This window comes from Aythya ferina (genome assembly GCF_964211825.1).
Source record: "Aythya ferina genome assembly, chromosome: 12".
In the NCBI taxonomy this organism is placed as follows: domain Eukaryota; kingdom Metazoa; phylum Chordata; class Aves; order Anseriformes; family Anatidae; genus Aythya; species Aythya ferina.
This window is the reverse complement of record NC_140308.1, coordinates 16,114,660-16,134,367: the sequence shown is the minus strand read 5'-3', so window position 1 is coordinate 16,134,367 and position 19,708 is coordinate 16,114,660. Positions and strand designations below refer to the sequence as shown.

Genomic DNA, 19,708 nt, shown 5'->3' with positions numbered 1-19,708 from the left:
GTAGGTAGGACATCCATAAAGGAGGGGAGACACACCGTATTCTTCCTACTTTATCAAACCCAACATTTTAGAAGAGTCATCTGTATGTATTGATAGATCAAAGCATTGCAACTAGCTTGTGAGGGAACAGCAGTGGTGAGAAAACAAAGATCTCACAAAATGTATGAAACCAGCTAAAATTATAATTGCTTTAAATACTGGTAGCCTTTTGGATGGTGATATAAAGTGACAGAAGTTTAGAGAAATTGAAAGAAAACATTTAGCACTCTGCAGAACTTTTGTGACAGTGATCCCCAGAACTGATGATATGTTTAAGAAGATGAAACCCCAAACAAAAATCTACATTTAACTCCGCACATTTAAACAATGTGTTTTTTTCTTTTGTCTAAATTCTAAGAGGTTCATGAGATTCAATTTTCTTTTTCAGCGACAGAATAACCAGTCCCGTGATCCCATTTTCAGTCATTCATGTGATTTATCACTCTAAGCCTGTGTTTTCAACTTATGACATTACCATTCAAACTATCTACATCTGAAAGCCCTTCACACTGTTATAATTGCATTGATAGCTTTATTAAGGATGCACTATGATTGGCTGGCTAATTGTACTAAGAAGATAAAGGTTGCCTTTCTTTTGAAGGAACACTTCTTCAGAGAGAAGAGAAAAGTAGAGACATATGTGCTTTCTTCTCAAAACCATGAAGACATGCAAAAAAAAAAAAAAAACACAAACAGGCACGTTTATTTTTTGAAGTTATCTTCCATTGTTCATCAGAGAAAACGTACAGAAGCAAAACCTATAGGGCTGGCTAAAAGAAGTGAACTTCTAAGTCAACTTTAGCATAACCATTAAAAGCAGTCTGAGAGAAAAAAATTAAAGCTTTAGCAATGAAGGAAGGGGAAGAAGGGAAATAGAATATTAGAAAGCTGAAACTTAAATAAATTGCTTGAGGGTTTGTGTTTTGAAGTAATGCGGAATGAAAACCTATCTTACACTTCTATCAATATAAGCTTATTTGAGCTAGAGATCCTAAAATCCATGTATTACAACATGTAGTTATCTGAAGTATGTAAGAAACCTGATATTGGCTATAATAATACAAACTCTTTTTAGAAGACATAAGCAACAGGTTGCAGAGAACCAGAAGCGCGTCCCTAGTTCTCTTCAGCAGGCTGCAGAGGATGCCGAAGGGGCAGATCCCTGCTGCCCGTCCCCGCACAGCCCATGCAGTCCTGGGCACCACGCTGAGGGGAGGGCGACTCTGGGAATCCCCCCGCACTGCTTTGCATCTTCAGTCCTCGGGGGAACCAAATCTTCGTGCTGAGGCCTCCTCTGAAGAGCTGCAAAACCGCTCACCTGTGGGGCTTTTTCTCCCCCTGCTGCTCCCGGTGAGGCAGCAGGAGCCCCCCAGCCGGGTGCCCCTTCCCGGAGGCGATCCCCTAACGACTCCTGCCCACGACCTGTTAAGAGTCACCTCAGTGACACGATCTCTAAGCGTTTTGCGAGCTGCTACGTCTCGATTTGGATCCCCAAATCAATATTCGACGTGTGAAGTACTTGGTTTTGCGTGCCTGCCACAGCTGTCAGTCAGTGTGGCAGGGGAGCCCCACGCGCCGCGCTGGCACACCCGAGGAACTCCCTGTGGAAAAAAAAGGGCCTTTAGCGGCGTGTCCGAGGCCGTGGCGGCGCTGCCTTCACCCACCCACCCCCGCAGGGCCGGGGCTGCCACGCCAGGACCACGACCGGGGCCACGACCCGCACCCACCCCCAACACCCTCACAGTGCGGGCAGCAACCGCCCCTCACAGCCCCGACCCCCCCCCCTCTGAGGGGCTCATCCAGGAGCGCCCCGGGACTCCCCATCCCCGCTCCCCCCCCGCCGGGGCCTGCCGAGTAAAGGCGGCGGGGATTGGCCGCAGCGCGCCGAGGGGGCCATGTTGGCTGGCCCGGCCCCGCCGCCCGCGCTCCATTTTATCCCCTCCTTCCCCCCCCCCTCCCCTCCCCTCCATTGCCACCGCCTCCCCTCAGCCAGGGCCGGGGGCAGGAAGCCCGCCCCCCCCCGCGCCCCGCCCCGCGCGCTGGCCCCGCCCCCTTTTCCTCCCACCCGCGGGTCCCCTCAGCCCCGCGCCGCCGCCGCCGCCGCCGCTCCCGCTCCCCCCCCCCCTCCTCCTCTCCCTCCCCTCCCCTCCCGCCGTGTCAGCGCGCGGCGGCCCCCGCGCGCCGCGGCCAATCAGCGCGGGGCTGAGAAATATGCAAATGAGCCCCCCGGCCCGGCCCCGCGGGCTCGCTGGGGCCGGTGGGGTCGCGGCGGCGGCGAGCGGCTGAAACTTCGGCACGGCCCCGGCACGGCCCCGGCGCGGCCCCGGCAGCCGGCGCGGCCCCGGTAAGCGCCCGCGGGGAGCCCGGGGAGGGGGGCGTGGGGCCGCCGGGAAGCCGCCGCCGCCGCCGGGCTGCGCGTGCCCGCGGCCGGCCCGGTGGGGAGCTGTCAGGCGCGGGGCATCCCCCGCCGCCCCGCTCCGCTCCCTCCCCCCGCAGCCGCCCGTGCGTGCCGGGCAGCGGGGGGAGGCTCCGGGCGCCGCCGCCGCCGCCTTGGCGTAATGGCGAACCCGGCGGTGAGTACGTGCGAGAGGGGCCGGGCTGCGCCCCGCCGAGCAGGCCGCGCTCCGGGCGCACCGGCCCCGGCCCCGGCGGCGGCCCCGGCCCCTCCTTCCTCCCGCTGCTGCCGCCGGGAGGCTCGGCGCGGCCTGCTCCCCGCACGGCTCTGCCCCTGCTTCCGCCCCTCGGCCGGCACGGCCCGGCCCGGCCCGGGGCCGCCGCCGAGGGGAGGGAGGGGGGGGGGGGGGCCGGGCCCGGCCGCTGCCGGGGGTGAGGGGCAGGAGGGGCAGGGATGCGGCGGCCGCAAAGTTTGGAGGGGGAGAACGGGGCCTGGCCCCGGGGCCTGGGCGCTGCCAGGTGAGGGGAAGGGCAGGGGGCGCTGCCCGCCGCGGGGAGGGCGAGGACGGGGCTGGATGCGCCTCGGCCCCCCCGGCAAGGAGGGGGAAGGGAAGGGAAAGGGAGGGAGGGGAGGGCTCCACACAGCTCCTTGGTTGAGGGGAGCTGGGGTGCGGCACCCCCAGGGTGGGCAGCGGGGTGCCCCCCCTCGCTCCCCGCCCAGGTGGGCAGAAAAAAAGGGTTTGCCAGGCGGGGGAAGCAGAAAGGGAAAAAAAGGAGGCGGCTGTGGCAGCCCCTGGGCTGCATCCACGGCAGCAGGAGGTGGGGAGTGGGGCAGGGGAAGGCCGGGTGCTGGGGAGGGCGGCCCTGGGCTCTGCTGGGCTGGGGGTCGCTGCTGCCAGGGCAGCCCGGGGCTCCTGGCCGCAGGTCCCTGCTGCATGGGTGGGAGCTGAGAGCAGCCGGTGGGAGCACGGGGCTGGGATCTGTTGGCTGGCGTTTCCCAGGTAGCAGGCTGACTTCCTTGTGGGATGACAAGGGGAGGATTTCAAGGCCAGCTCAGCACTGCAAATCACGCTGGGTGAATTGGTGGCGTGCATCATTCCCCACTAAAGGGGAGACATCGCGCTGGTTCTTCCTGAAGCATAAAGCGGTGAGATGTGAAAACCTCGTTGTTCCCTCTTCGCACACGTTTTTGTGGGCAGGGACACGAGGCAGGTGAGGAGAGCAGGCTTCTCTCGCTTGGCTGCATGGCTCTGACACGAAGGTTGATGTGTGCACTTTCAGTTCTCAAGAAGTATTTTGCACTCCTCACTGTCTTCGTATAAGTGCCATAAATCTTCAGCAACTACAAACTTCCTTCAGTTCGTGAAAGTTGTTCAACTTCAGCACTGTGAGGAAATAGAGCTCGGTCTTCTTGCCTTACGCAGAAGAAATCTGAACACTTTAGCAGCACTGTGCATACTCACGGGGCACAAAACAGCAATCTACATTCATAGAGAAGGTTTTTAGTTCTCCTTGCGTGTCTTTTTCGAGAGTGCGAGAAGTAGCCATGAAAAGTAATTCGCCTCTCAGGAAGATTAGGCCCATCAAGTGTGAGACCTTTCTGCATCTCTTTCAAGCTGTGTCATTTGACACCATCGAGCTCCTATTTGGTAGGTGTGAGGTAAAATCATTCTTTCACTTATATTTGCATACAAATGATTGCACGGTTAGCATTCAAGGCAGAATGTTAACATTCAGTCATCCTTGAGAAATACCTGGGTTTTTACCTGGCTCCGAGTTTTGATGGCTTGGTACGTAGATCAACTTTTTGCTAGATTCTTCCATAGGATAAATATTTTTAAATTAGTAATTATTCCTTTTGTATACTTTGTTAACTATTAAAGAATGAGTAGCAGCAGTTAATATCTTTTGGTTTTATCGACCGACAGAGTTTCTACCACCTCCCATTTATACTTTTTTCTTTCAGGCTTAATAATGACTTTTTCATTGTTCCTGCATCTGGCAGATGGGACTTCCAAAGCACCACGGACTTAAATATGCAGTTTTTGTCATCCAAAGAGCAAAAATTAATATACATGGCCTTGAAAGTTAACCAATGCAGGGAACTGTGTGCCAGGCGAGGGCACACAGAGAAATTGGTGGGAAATAGAGTGGACTTCAAGCCTGAGGTATCGGTAGCTGCCCAATTACAGCCCACTGTGAACCCTCTAACCTTACACTAAATGTGAGGGAGCTTTCTCTTTTTAATGAGAAAGAGGGGGGCAAACTGCCTCAGTTTACTGTGCATTTATAGTATGATAAGGACAGGCACATAGGTGGTTACAATGCCTCTGCTGGTTTACTTTGTGCTTACTGGTTTGTGTTTAACCAGGTAGTCCCATTTGTAAGAATTTATGCTGCTCTTCATGGTGAAGGTGTGCTAACTTCTCTCCCTCAGATTAAAGCTGTTATTTTGGCTGGAGGAAGAACTGGGATTTTAAGCCCCATAATTTTTCAAGGATTTTGAGGGATCTCAGCACCTACTCAGAGCTGCTGGTGCTAAATGCTCCTGAAGATTCCTCCAAGGGTTCAGTCATGGAGAAATGTTGATGAAGGCAGAGTGTTGTTTTTAAAAACTATTTTTAGTGATGTTATCTAAGTGATGTATGACATGAGCCAGTACTAGGAGACTACAGAAGCCCTAAAACAGACATTGTTCATTTGTTTCCCTGTATAAAGAGAAGGAAAAGTTAGCGATGCAGGTGGATTAAAACAAAAATATCCACATGATGCTTTAAAATTACCTTGTTTGTGCAACCCATAAAGTAAATGGATGCACTTTTGTTCTTGTTTTAGAGGTCTAGTTGTAAGATTATTTTTTTTTGTGTATCTCACAAGTGTAATTTAAGTATATTAATCCTTCAGACACTTCAGAAGTAAAGGTAAGCTGGACAATTATGCATGCATTTTATGGGTCTAAATTTCTTACAATGCAGTTCCCTTTTCTTCTTTTTCCTTGGTATCAGTCTTGTAGATAATGGCCTGGTGTTCAGACACATTTCTTTCTTGGATACTGTTCATGCAGTTTAGGATGAGAAGTTGGATCTGATGGAGTCAAGCGGCATGAGCCGACACAGTTTGGGATTGCAGTATTAGACTTCTTTCTACCGCTGTTGTTAACTAAGGTGTCAGTCAACTTTGGGCCCTAGGTTCTTAAATTGTTCAGTTGAAGTATGTTTTTGGGTTTACCTGAGATCTGGTAACTTTCACACTCAGTTTCTTTTCTAACTAAACTAGTTCGGCAGATAGGTTGTATTCTGCTCAGCTGCCTTCATTTGTCCTTTTCTATAGCCTCTTCTATCAAACAGTGTGCTTAATGAGCACCTAGAAATCTCCCACTCCCAGGCTTATCTTATGTGCTCTAATTCCGTTTTCTAGTGCTCTTCCTGCAGTTGGTGTCAGGAATGCAATGGTAATGTGTATGTGTAAATGGGGGATGGAGAAACCAGTTGTCTCTTAAGCCAAACATTCAAGAACTGATAGCATTACTGGAAATATTTTAGGACGTTATTGGAAGTAATAACTCTTTCCCATTCAGCAATATAAGCTATTGTGCTAAGGTTTAATTCTTTTGGCCATACAGCTACCACCAGAAATGGTTTGCAGCTCTTTCTTTGAATGAAGGAATGGCAGGATTCTGTTTTTTTTTGCCCCATGTAATCAATCCATAAACGTGAGCTGGCCGGATGTCAGAAAGGCTGAACAGAGGACTTTCCTAGTTTACAAGGGCGTGAAGAGAGGTCTTTTTTAAGCAGTTTTTTTCTTTTAAGTACTGCATGACGAAGTATGATGTGGTTTGCAATGACCATGTTTTCGAGGAACTGCAGAGTTCAAAACTTGCGGAAGATGAGCTTTAAATCAAACACTTTTAAAATGGTGTGGTTAGCAAAGCTGTAGCTCAACTTCAGAACCTTTTAGCATCTCAGTAACACTTTCAAAATGCATGTGTAGTAGTATTCATATGGATACACAGCTTTAGAGAACCAGCTTTAGTGCTGAAGTGAAAGGCTACTCTTGGGTTGAGTTCTCCTTTAGTGCTGCCTTTGCTTTGTTACGAGGCTACAAGAAAAGGCAGTTCTTTTAACTCAGAATTCAGCAGAAATATTGATAGGATGTGACATCTGTCAATGAGCCAATGCATTGATCTTCAACTTCTCTCAGGATTTACCAAGGAGAAGTCAAGTTTTCATGTCTTTAGACATGAAATAGTAGTAAATGCATGTTACTTTTATTTTTTTAAAAAGAAAATAACTTAAGGTAAATATTTTTGTTTTCATCTTAAATCAACAGTTAAGGTTTGCAGCCAGATAGAAAAATTTCCTATCTTTTTTTTTTTTTTCTGAAGACAAATAATATTTTTTTACTTTGTTCTTTATCTGAGTCATATTCAGAAAATTTAATAACTCTGGTTACCAAATGGTTTCCTTCTGCAGTGTCCTGTTGGGCATTTTTCCTTGTGTTGCACGAGCAGTATTAGAAAGCTCAGTTGTGTTCTGGTCACTAAAATTGAGGGAGTTTTCCACAATTTATTCTGCAGATGGCTTTTATAGAGCAAATTCTTTTATTACATTTGGTCCTTAACGTCTGAACAAAGAAAAATTTAAGTTTCATAGAGTTTAGGTCTGTGTAGTGGCATGAAATTTGCCTCTGATACTCCATTTTTTAGGGGGAATCTGAGAGGTAAATTGGCCATTTTTGTTTTCCCTTACCTTGTAGCGAAGCCACGGCAGTGGGTGGCTTCCACCAGCATTGGCACGTGTTGGGGAAGAGATCGGGCCTGATGCCATGGGGTGCCGTGCTGCTGGTTTCAGTATCCAGGGTTTGGAAGTTTTGTTTGTTTTTTTTTTTTGCTGTTTTGCAGAAGGTAGGCTAAAATCTAGGTTCAGAGCCAGAATTTCAGGAAAGTTTTTTAAGAATTAACGCTCGGTTGCCCTTGAGAGACAGATGAGTATTGTCCCATTTCAGCAGGGGAAGTGTTTTAGAAGCCCGCGTTGTCACATGCTTGTGGCAAAGGATTGGTGTTACAGCAGGAGCCCAGATTCTCTGGCAGTCTATTGTAAGTGAATTCAAGAACATGTTTGTGAAACAATGAAACAAGATGATAAATGTTATTTTGCTTGAGATAATATCATTTTTCATCATTTTCTTAAGAATAGTATGTTAAACTAGTCACAAACTCAGAAGGTTTTGCTTAGCATGTGCTTGGGAGGGACTTTTTTGAGAAACTTGGATACCAAATTTGCTTGAAAATAGTTTTAAAGGAGAAAAATTACATGCAGCTTTGTTTCTGAAAGATACAGATGAGTGTAATAGGTGAAACGCTTGATGCCAGCTTGTGTAGCATGAACCTGATCGTCCCAACCTGTTCTGTTGAGCAGAGCGCTGTCATGGCACTGATGTCCATGGTCCTCTTATGTCCTCAGCTGGTGGTGTCCAGACTTCAATTTGTGTTGTTTGGTGTGTTTTTTTTTTTGCAAATTTTTAGGAGCTTCTCTCTGTCAGTGTCAAGTCTTTGCTACTGTTGGTCTGTACTCGCAGCTCATTTGTAGAACAGACGCGAGCCTTTGAATTGTTCTAGTTGGTACATCCAGGTCATAAAATTGCAGTAGTTCATAAAGATGCTTATCAGATGAGAACATGGGAATTGTTGGGAGTTAATATACTAACAGATTGTGAGCTGAAAGAGGGCTGTGCTGTGAAGTCTTTCTGTCTCTGAAGGTTCCTTACGAAATTTGGTTTTAGGCCCTGTGAAAAGAAGAACGCTTTTTTCTGGTTTTCAGCGCATTCATTTCTCTACCTCTTAAAAACTGCAGTAAAGTTCCTCAGGAAGATAGTGGAATTCAGAAACGAGTCTCGGGTATAATGCTGGAGTTCATGATAAAAGCAGCTGGCAAATAATTAGAAACCCTCTAATTGCACACACGAGAAATTTAGAGAGCACCAAGAGGTTTTTCTTTTTAAACTTAGAGGGAAGCCTGTGCAACTGCCTTTCCAGTGATCAGACGTGTAAGTTACAGGGACGTTACACTGAATATCTTGTTCTAACTCTTCTGAGAACTAAAGAGCCCGTTCCTATTCAGTGTGGCTATGCTGAGATTTGTGGGCAGATCTCTTAAAGAGAAGTTACTCTGCAGAGTGGTATTTGCACCTGAAGAAGAGAAGACTGGGAAATTCTGTGAGCTGTATTAGCAAAATAAGCAGCACCTCTGAAGTTCTGAAATTTGACTCTTCCCTTTGGAGAAGCAGAATGATGGTAATGCTTAAAGAGCACAGCAAGTTATTAGAATAGCTTCCTTCAGTAGTCTTGTGGCAGAACCCTTGAACTTTCTAACATTTATGTTCAGTAAAATAAACTGGCTCAAGGATAAGCCTTACACTCTTTACAAGATGCTTCTTGAAACTCTAGCCATCTTCCAAGCTCCTGAACAATTGTACCATGTTGCCCTTCTCCGTACCGCCTTTGTTATTGTTCCTCTGTTGAAATTAATGCCTGCAAAATATAAATGAGAAAATGGAAAGTGTGTGTACACCTCAGCCATTTTAATGCAATGTCTAACGCCAAAAGGCTAGGTTAAACCTGAGCTGAGACACTATGCACCGAAGCAGCAGAGGCACATGTACGTGTTTTGTTCTGAGCAATGTGATTTGAGGGCAGTAACCTTTGGCAGATAGGGTGAAAGAAGGAGTTGAAAAGAATAATTTCTCAATCTGCTGCTGCTAAGTTCTCTAAAGGGTATTTGCCAAAGACCTAAGACAAAAACACACAAGGATTTTGTATAAAACTTAATACACTCTTTAATTAAATCTAGGATGGTGCACTAAGAAGTGGAACTTAGGGTTAAAATGATTATTTTACACTATTTGAAATGCACAGCTTATATCCTGTTGCAGTAATGCGTATAAAAGTCTGCATTTTGGGTCTAAAATGAGAAAGGTGGTTATTGTTCAAAATCTTGTGCGGAATCCTAGTTCTCTAGGATTCCGTCAAGAACATAAGAAAATCCTTGTGCCCATAGGGAAGTGCATGGTTTTTGAGTATTTTATGATGAGGTTATGTTAGTTGGTCAGTGGAAGATAAAAACAAAAAAAGTTTCTAAGATAGCCTAATATCTCTGCATCTAGTCCTACATAACTTTAGTTCTGGTTCTATTTAATATAAGCTTCCTCACGTATCAGCAAATTTTCACAATTTGAGATTTAGAAGAAGAATTAAGACCATGCTTCAAAGAAGGAAACTTTGCAGAACGTTTTTTAACCATACAGACATGTATATAGTTGTGTAATTTAAAGCTCGTGTACAACATAGCTTAGTTGAGAATCTGGGGAGACAGACCTTGTTTTGCATCTTAAGAAAGCTTTAAGTTCCTTTTGCATGTGTTTTTCTTCAGCACTCAGTGCAATCATCAATGATTCCTTCTCTGTACGAAATACTACTTATATTTTACTGTTAGAATAATGTATCGTAGTTCTGTACTTCTATTTACATACGTTTTTTTCTTCTTTTCAACATAGGATATTTCAAACTGCTAAGTACTCCACAGTTGTCTCCATATTGGAAGCTGTTCAAGGAAGCTGGCCTGAAGAGTAAGTAGTATCTTTTTGTTTTGAAGATTTCTGAACACACTGCTTCAGGGAGGACAGCTATGTTTTCTGATAGCAAGGAATTTAAGATAGTGCTTGTCTTGTATAGTAGTTACAGGTTAATTAGACTTCTGGTTTTTACTGCTTCGCTTTCACATGTAGGAGCAATTACTTGATTGCAATATAATAAATATTTTTCAAGCTTTTATTCAATTAATTTATATATTGTACAACAACTTTTAAATAAACAAGTTTAGGAATTAAAGTATATTTTGAAATGCTGCATAGTACTTGACAGTTGAATAATTTTGAACTTGATTCTAACATCTGGGTGTGAAGAGGACTTTTTGCATAATGGGAGATCTATTTGACATTACATAAAAGGATAAATGTAGTAATAGTATTCAGGAAAAAAAAAATTACTGGGATGTTGCAGTTTTTTTTTTCTCCCAGAGTTAGTAAAAATAGGCACTTCACTTCCTTATTTATGAGATGTCTATAACAGCATGGCTGTTGCTGATTGTACATTAATTCTGGTGTTCTTGTTTTTATGGTATCTATTAAATAATAAAGTTCCAACTGTTGTATTTGCATAATAATATACTATTATTTCAAGTATAATCTTAAAATTGGTTTTGTGTGACTTGTTTAATATGTTTCATTTTCAGGTCTCTAATGATGAGGTGCTCATCTGGCCATAAAGAGCATCTCTGAACTCAATTCTTCGTTAAAGAGATGTGTTCTGTATTCATGGGTAAGGAGTTTCATCTTAACTTGCATGCTTTTATGTAGTATCTTGTGGTATATTGTTAATTTCTAAGATTTTAGCAACTGGTGTTTTACGGGTTCATCAGTTACTCAGTATAGAGCTCCTTAGGTGCATGTATGGGCTCTTAATTTTGACCCAAGCTATTCATGCAACTTAGGAGTTCTAATACCTAAATATCAGTGGTCTGACTTTCATATTACATTAACTTTTGGTTAGATAGTGGGACAGAGTTTTTGTATATAGGTGAACAATAATTCTAAATAATTACAAATTGGTCAGTGAGTTTTGATTCCTTTTTGGATATATACAACAGTTCTACTGGCTTTCATTAGACATTTACCATGCATCTTTTGAATTTGGAGCTCTAGAAAGAAAAGAAAACAACAAACAAAAATAGATGTGAATTGTATGTAATTAAAAAAACAAAAACAGTTTTTAAGTAGTAAAAGCTGTATCTCATCTGAAGAAATTTTGGGGTGTTACTCCTACTTCAAAAAAGTAGAAACAAAAAGCTTGCAAAAATCCAACTAGAGAATGGGAGTTTTTCTAAATGTTACTAATATTTTAATTTTTGTAGGTCTCTAAATAGAACAGCTAAGATAACTTCATATGTTGCAGAATTTGGTATAATGTGTTCCCTTCATATATTAGGCACTGCTTGTTGAAATACCATTTTGAGACTATAAAATAAACTTGAGTTATAAATTAATGTTATAAATTAAACTTGAGTTATAAATTAATGGATCCTTGAAGAAGTACATGAAGTACCACAAACATTGCTGATATCATTGCATGATGTCATGGAATTTTATATATAAAAATTTTGTGATACACTTTCTCTTTGGTGTGGTTTTGCTCTGAGCTTAAGCAAAGCTGTTCTCAATGAAGGATCTGTCCCATATGTAGTGCCTGCCAATCTCTTTGCTAATGGTAGAAATTTGGCATTAATTGCATTGAAAGATGTTTCATTTCCATGTGAGATGTCCTTTGTCACGTTGGTTCGCTTGAACTTTTTATATAAAAACTTTAAAAGTGTGTAATTGTCATTTGTCATTTATTTTTTCCTGTAAACCTTCAATATTTATTTCCCAGAGGCTACCTGCTTAGGGGAAAGGAGGAGAGGTGTTAGATGGCAGTTATTGCATTTGTGAAGGGTACAAGGGGGAGCAGTGAGTGATATGAAGTATTTGGTGTAAGCAAAATAAGTGCAGATATGCAACCAGACCACCCTGTATCCATATGGCAAGTACACCCCAGTCAGTGTGCTCTGGTTGTATGCTCTTACTCAGAGTTGGAGCCGTAGCCGTGGACAGGAATCCCCTGAGAATTTAAAGCAGTTTCAAATCTTTTTCTGACCTTCAAATCAAAATATGAAGGACTTATCTTTTGAGTATTTAATATAATGTCTCTGAACTCTTTAGTAGAATAGAGTTCTAAACAAAAGTATCATGTTGAGGGTGTGACTTTATTTAAGGTACAGCTTATTATTCCAAAATAGTTAGAAATGCATATATATGAAAGGCAATTTTAAAATTAAAAATGCATATTTATATATATATACATACACGTGCATGTATAGATATAATACACAACATACTAATATAATATGCATTGTATAAATTAAAATGTGGATGTTTATTCTCTGTTCAATGAAACAGACTACCCAAGCAAACTTTTTACTGATTTTAGTGATACAAGAAAGAGAAAACTCACCTCTTTGATCCATATTTGCTATAGGTACCGTAGCATTCTTATTCAAAGACTTGCTTCTCTCTTTCTGTTAGAGACTAAAACAGTTCATTTCTACTAAATGTCTAAATATTCTTTTTCTATGCTCTGTATTTCTTGAATTTGAGCGAATTGTTCTGTTCCTTTGTGCATTTTAAATTTAACATGCACATTGATCTTAAAATCTATAATATACTATCATTTATATTGAGCATCACTGGGAAATTACTTCTGTATTTAATTTACTGCAGCTTTTTGAACTCAGCCAAAGCTTTGGTTATAATTAAATCAGATAAATAACGATAGTGTAAATGTAATTTATTTTTAATATTGGGGGAGGGAAGAGCTCTATCACTTCTGAATATCATGCAGAAGTGATCAGACTTTTCAGTATTTTTTCTACCACAGTATACCTCTTTTGACATAGTGTTTCATCTATTAGATGGGCAAATGATACAAATCCACCTGCCTGTCATGCTGTTGTATACTACATAAAATTTAGCAAACAAAACTATTTTTCAGTCTTTCACAGATCTTGTTTGGAAGCAAGTCTGTTATGCTTTGTTGTCTTGCTTTAAAACAAATAAAACAAAACAACAACAAAAAGCCAACCTGTCCATGCATATAATGTAAAACTCCTCCCTAGTTATGGCCATCTGTGTTTACCTCTTCTATTTCCTTTATATGTAATCTGGATTTCTGTTCTGTTATGCTTCGATGACTTCAGTTCTAATCTCTTCTACTAACTTGTCCCCAACTTATTTCTGAGGCAGCTTTTATTCTGTGTCTGGATAGCCATTATTTCAGCTTCTCACATAAAAAATGTCCATCAAAGTCACCTGCTTCCTGTTATCTGTGATGCTGTCATACATCTGTCATGTTAAGCTGCGATACTCAGTCCCTCAAAGGATGAAAGAGGAGACGTCATTAGTAATGTCTGAATCTTTACCTGTTTGGCGTGCTCATAACTAAAGCAGCTAGTTTGCAGTTGTCACTTCATCGTTAGTAATCAACAATGCAATTAATGAAATAATCAGGTTTTATTTTCCATTTTACTGCTACTCTTCATTGACTACTACTTCTCTTCTTGCAAGGAAAAAATGTCTTTTTCTTACAAGTTCATTCTTTTTTTGATATATGTGATAAAATACATTTTGCTGTACTTTTTGTCTGCTTATTGTATCTTCTACCATTGCCTTCATTTCTGCTCTCACTTGTTCCTATAGCTATAGCTTGTCTTTTTGCAACTGTTACCTTCCACACACTAATCTACTCTAAAAGAAATTCATCTCTTTGAGACTTTCAGGCTGTCTTTATTTCTTCTTGGCCTTTCTCTCTGACTAGAGCAAAAAAAGGTTGTTACTAAACTCTGATGGACAGGCAGAATGGAGAAAGTTTGCTTTTTTTTTTTTTTTCCCTTTGCAAGAAGTTACATTAACCTTTTTCACTTGAAACCTCCGTTTCCTAACCTCTGCTCGGGTATCGATTCTGTCTTGTTGCACACGGACTTTTTAATGAAAAGGATCAAATAGGGCTGAGTGTACCCAGCTTCATTTCTAAGTGGTTTTGGATATAAATAAAACTTGAGAAAGATGTAAAGTTTAAAGAAGTTAGAATTACAGAAAAAGTAAATGAGCTGATTTTGCAAATTAAAAGGAACAGGAGTAGTTAATTGATTTATATTGTTTGTAATAGAAAAGATGATTTTACAAACATCTAGGTTACCAAGTTGTGTACTTTTAAATGAAAAACATGAGCTATGCAGCAGTGAGTATATTTGCATTCACTTGGACTTGTAAGATCCATTTTAATACCATTTCTTCTGTTTTAAAACTTTGGTTTAGATCTCTACTATAAAGCTTATGCTAAGAACTAATAAATTATAAGTGTTCTGTTTAATGAGTAGTGAAGTGATAAAAATAGAAGCTGGAAGATGTTTTTGTTTTAATTCAGGTATGTTTGCAGAATAACTTGATACTTGCATGCTGTGCTTTGTATGAGGTAAAATTGTAGAGTTAGCAGTTGGAGAAATTTAATGTTTAAACGAGAAATGCTTTAGAATATACAAGGATGACAAACCTTGAAATGTGTTTCAGCATGTCTGAAGAACACATTTGATGTTTTTTCTTAGCTCTTGTTCCGTTTTCTTGCATAAATCAGCTTGATACAAAATTGAGAGGTTAGAAAGAAAGAAACTAAATGCTAGTAAGAAATATTGTTGGATGTCTCTGGGTTAAACTATATTTTAAAAAAAAAAAAAAAAAAAGTGCAACACTGTGGAAAATTACAAGTATACCTAATGTCCTATACTTGGTAAATGCTGTTGAAGCAATTCCAGCTCATAGGGGGGCAGTAATTTCTTAAACTCAAGTAAAGAGACTGTGGTCTTCTGATTGCTTTGTCGGGTTGTACCTCTGGTGTGGTGCCCTTTTTATATTCTAGAATTTCTCCAAGTAGGTCTTAGACTTCGCTGTTGTAGAAGGATCTTAACAACTTTAAGCTGGGTTAAGATTAATGTTAAATCAGTATAAAATAATGGTGAATTGAGAAATACAAAGTATTACAGTTATCTTAGTTTCTATAGCAAGTGTGATTATCACAAATTCGGGGTATAAGGGGCACGTGGATGTTGAATTTTATTTATGAAGAGAAATCAAACTGGATTGCTGTAAAATAGAATTATTAACCGTAACAGTGTTTGCTTGATGGGAAGTAAATAGTTTTAACAAAACAGTGTTGGGATTTTGGGTGGGATTTGTTTGCTTGGTTGTATTTTTGTTTGTTTTTTACATTCTGCCTCTTGTTACTGTAGTTTGCTTCATTGAGTAGGGATTCAAAACTGGTTTCCCCATTCTGATTAGAATGTGACTGCAAGAGGAACTTGTCTTGAGTGAGAAGGGTTTTGGAAAAATACTCATAAAATACTGTCTGCACTTGCATTGTTAAACCTCTGGTTGTCAAGTACAATAGATGAAAGTCTTAAAAACACTTATTTCCTAAAATGTTCTTCTGCCAGCCAGAGGTAACAGAATGTCCAAAATTCAACTTGGTACAATAGAGTTGTTGGGGAAAAGAAAAGGCTGGATGAAAGTGTGCTAAAACCTAACTGTAGCTGCTATCATTTTCTGGGTAAGGGGGAGCAAAATAGGGGAAGAGAAGCACTTACAGCATGCGAAAGTTTCCATGTGAGAATCTTAATCTTTCATTAAGTTGGATGAGAGAATGCAGAAATTCTTTTCAAGGTAGGGACGGAAAATCATGCTTATGTGCCAGTTTAAATCAGAAGTGTGCTGCGGTTTGCCTTCATGTCCCTTCATGATTTGCAAGCTGAGCATTTAACTTTTTCGTATATAAGTACAGCAGAGACACAAGAAGCACAGTCACTAAGTAAGTCTGGAAGATGACTGAGTGCAAGGGCTAGTTTATCCCAATCAGGTATTGTTGAAGTTCCCAGGTATGCTTTTCTTTGGGCTGAAGAAACACGATGCATTTTATGGACAGTGAATTAAAAAGCTAAGTGTAAAAGTACTTCTCTGGTCAAAAGACAAGGTGTCTTTGCAACAGAGTTGTGTTCAGGCTATCTGCAGTGGTATTCTTTTGAAAATAAAGTGTTTATTTTTATTTTTTCCCACGTGATAATTTCTTGTCTACATAACAACTTTTGTCATGATGTATTTATGTGCATCTGCTTAGCCTGGAGAAGTTTCTCGTGTGTCTAGCCTTCAGATTTCTCATTTGGAAGTCCATCTTGTTTGAATGCTTGATGCTGACATCTTCAGGTTACCTTTTCTTTTTACATATACGAAGACTTTTTGTTTTATAAACCCTTTGCATCTTAAAAGGGCTGTTTATATTAGAAAAGTTTTGTAGTCTCTTTATTTCTTACTTTTTTTCATTATCTTGTAAGGAAGTTGGAAGAACAGGGATGGGAAGCATTTCTTGTCTTTTGAGCGAAGAAGAAAATTGCCATGAGGCAAGCTCAGAGTTACAGTGCCATGACTGTAATGATATTTGCTATTTTTTAATTTTTTTTTTTTAAGTTATTCAGCAATAAAACATGGAGAGATTGTCTGGTACGTGCTTTTTCAATACATGGCCATTGTTACTCCTGTTTGATACTTCTAGGCCATTGTATAATTAAACTCAAGAGTGTGTATAATATTTACTGTGGAGTTGCTGAACTGTACATCACTTACCCCACATAAAACTATTGTACATCTGGTTGTATCGGTATCACTAAAGACAGAAGAATTTTTTTTTTTCCCCTCAAGTTGTTAGTACAAACTGAATAGCCTTTCTTATGAGTCACAGTGAAACAGAGTCTATCTGGGCATAACCAAGGAGCTACGTCAGTCTGGTGAGATGGTTATGCTCAGTCCCAGTATGTAAATTTATATTGTTACAGGCTTCAAAGCTGAGTTTTTAACAGTTGAGTCCTCGATAACCTGGAACTTGACATTTTACACATGGCTACTTTAATTACCATCTATTTTTCCACAGGTGGGCATCTATTAAATTAGATTATTCTGTGGCTACAATATTCTTTCCCTGTAACTAATCTTACTTGGTTTTATTTTCTTAGTTAAAATAGCTTTGTCCCCCAACTTATCTTTTGAGTTGAAATATCCTAAGATGAGAGATGATTCTATTAGAAATGCTACAAATGCTTGAAAACAATGCAGGTTTTCGGAGGTGTTGGTTTGGAGAAATGCAGATAGAGATCTTTCCTCATCTTTTTTGGTACTTTTCTGAAAAATGTGTGTGTTCAGTAGGTCTGTTTTATTCTATATCTTTTACTGACTAGGGGATATAGGAGCTCATCTAATTCATCTTGGCGTAGCCTAGTTGAATTACCTAGCTAGAATAGTGAAATAGTTCAGAGGTGGAAGTACCTGAACATGGATCTTTTAATAAAAGTGCAGAAAAATAATTATAGTTAAAATCCTTACTAGATGATACGTTGAAATACCATCAAATATAGATAGTTGCCTTACTAGGTCACTTTCTATTGGGAAACACTACTGCCTTGATTAAAACAAAAAGTGTTGTAAAATACATCATCTGCATGGATCCTAGTGTTGGCTTATCTGTCTGATGGTGTTTGGAATGGGGGAAGTTGTCATTCTGTTGAATATGATCATAAGCAAATTTATTTTACTTCTGGACTACTGAGAAACACGAGTGTTACAATTTGGTAGCTTTAATGAAAGTGGCATAGGAGAATCTGAATTTGTGCTTAGATAACAGCAAACGGGAAACAATTTGAAACCCATGTATTTAAAACGTCAGATGCATAAGGCTTAAACTATAAGAGCTGTAGAGGACATTTGCTAAAAGCAAAAAATAACTCTTAAGTGATTTGTGCTTTACCTAAACTATTAAAATTATGAATGAAATGTCAAAAATCCATAGCAATATCGGGAAGGGGAAGGAGGTATGAGGAATGACTTGAAATACAAAGCAATTGTGTGTAATTATGCTTCTCTTTTTTTCCTCTCCCATAGGATGCTTTAACACTTTAAGACGAACATTTCATCAGAAGCACTAATGGATGCTGGTATGCCTTGGATAAGGTGGTGACCACTGGATGTAATCTGTTTCTGTTCACTGCAGAGAGCCAAAACTGACTCCTTTTGGAGTTGAGAGAAGTTAGCAGTACAGACCTACCAAGATGACTGATCCTATGATGGATTTTTTTGATGATGCCAATCTTTTTAGCGAGACCTTAGAAGGTTTGTCAGATGATGCCTTTGTTCAACCTGGACCTGTTTCACTTGTTGATGAATTGAATTTAGGTGCAGAATTTGAACCTTTGCACATAGACTCCTTGAACCATGTGCAAGATGCTCAGAATCAACAAAAGATAAGTGAGTTTGAGCCGCTGAATCAGTTTGATTCTTTGAAACTTCACCAAGTAAGTACGTCTTTCAATAGCTCAGCAGACAACGTCTTATCGCCACACTCTCAATTCAACTGTTCACCAATTCATCCACAAACCCAGTCTAATGGGATGTTTCCAGATGTGGCTGATGGTAGTCCTATGTGGGGTCACCAAACTGCCACGACTGTTTCGAATCAAAATGGGTCCCCCTTTCACCAAGGACATTCTCAGTCTATGCAGCAAAACAAAAGCTTTGTAGCACACCATGACTTTGCCTTATTTCAGGCTAATGAACCGCAGCATCAGTGTGCCTCACTACGATCTCAACAAAGCAGGAACAACACGGGGCAAGATGCTCTGAGTCAGCCAAAAGACTTCCTGGAAGTTAATGTATCTACTTCTCACAGAGTCAATGTTAACCACCCACCTCCAGTTTCTAATCCTTCAACTTCACAGCAGCCTCTGTCTGTTCAACAGTTTTCTCAGACTGCAAGTGCTTCAATACATTTTTGTGGGAATCAAGAAGGAACTTTTGATGGACAGTCCCCAACTATTACTCCGTGTTCTGTCAATAATAGCCAACAATTTTCATCTCCTTATTCGTACTCTAATAACCACATTTCTCCTACCAGCCTTCTTCAGTCTACAACAGCTCTTTCTAGTAGCCAGCAGACACACCCCATCTCTGACTTCACTGGAAGCGATGCCTTTACATCTCAAACAGGGACCAAGCAAGAAACAACGGAGCACATGCTGAATCCTAATACACCTTTGAATTCAAGTAGTTTTCAAATGTTGCATTCTGCGCATCCTCAGGGCAACTTTAGTAGTTCAAAACTTTCTCCTGTGAATATTAATTTTCCAGCTTCTGCTGGTTCTGCTTCTCAGATAAGCCATTTCACAGACCCTATTGAGAGCAATGGTTTTACGTCTCTGGATGAGAACTTACTTCATCAAGTTGATGCTCCAAACGAACCGTTTACAGGACTTGACCCAGATGACCTCCTTCAGGAAGACCTTCTGCCACAGTTTGATGACTCTGCGTTTGTTCAGGATAGCACAAGCCATGTTTTAGAGCATGACCTAGAACACCATATAAGCCCCCATCAAGTAACACAGGCGTCTGATATTGGTCGGGCACAGTCGCAAAGTCAGATTCATCCCTGGCATTCTGCAGTTTCCAGTCAGCATCTGCAAGAGAGAAGTCGTATAACCTTACAAGGACAGGTATGTGGGGGTTTAGGGGATGGGGTTTTGAGCTGCCTGGTTTGGCTGCT

At 41.2% G+C, this 19,708-nt stretch overlaps 1 protein-coding gene and 1 long non-coding RNA gene across 8 annotated transcripts in view; one reads left to right on the top strand and one right to left on the bottom strand.

Annotated features, from left to right (window-relative positions):
* Nucleotides 1-206: 206 nt before the first annotated feature.
* LOC311443322 lies at nt 207-1,946 on the bottom strand. Its single transcript, XR_014697215.1, has 2 exons — nt 1,891-1,946; nt 207-1,640 (listed from the first exon to the last, which is right to left on the bottom strand). It is a non-coding gene; the product is annotated as an uncharacterized lncRNA (long non-coding RNA).
* A 255-nt stretch (nt 1,947-2,201) lies between these two features.
* CHD9 (chromodomain helicase DNA binding protein 9) overlaps nt 2,202-19,708 on the top strand; it is a 93,589-nt gene continuing 76,082 nt past the window's right edge. For 4 of the 7 annotated variants that reach the window (XM_084533049.1, XM_084533052.1, XM_084533051.1 and 1 more), the window contains exons 1-4: nt 2,206-2,383; nt 9,985-10,056; nt 10,722-10,807; nt 18,055-19,658. In XM_084533049.1, the coding sequence (XP_084389175.1) occupies nt 18,222-19,658 (1,437 nt within the window). In that variant the 5' untranslated portion in view covers nt 2,206-2,383; nt 9,985-10,056; nt 10,722-10,807; nt 18,055-18,221. Of the gene's footprint in view, nt 2,384-2,481; nt 2,613-9,984; nt 10,057-10,721; nt 10,808-18,054; nt 19,659-19,708 lie in introns of those variants that run through there. The other 3 variants (XM_084533047.1, XM_084533046.1, XM_084533048.1) reach the window with 3 other exon arrangements.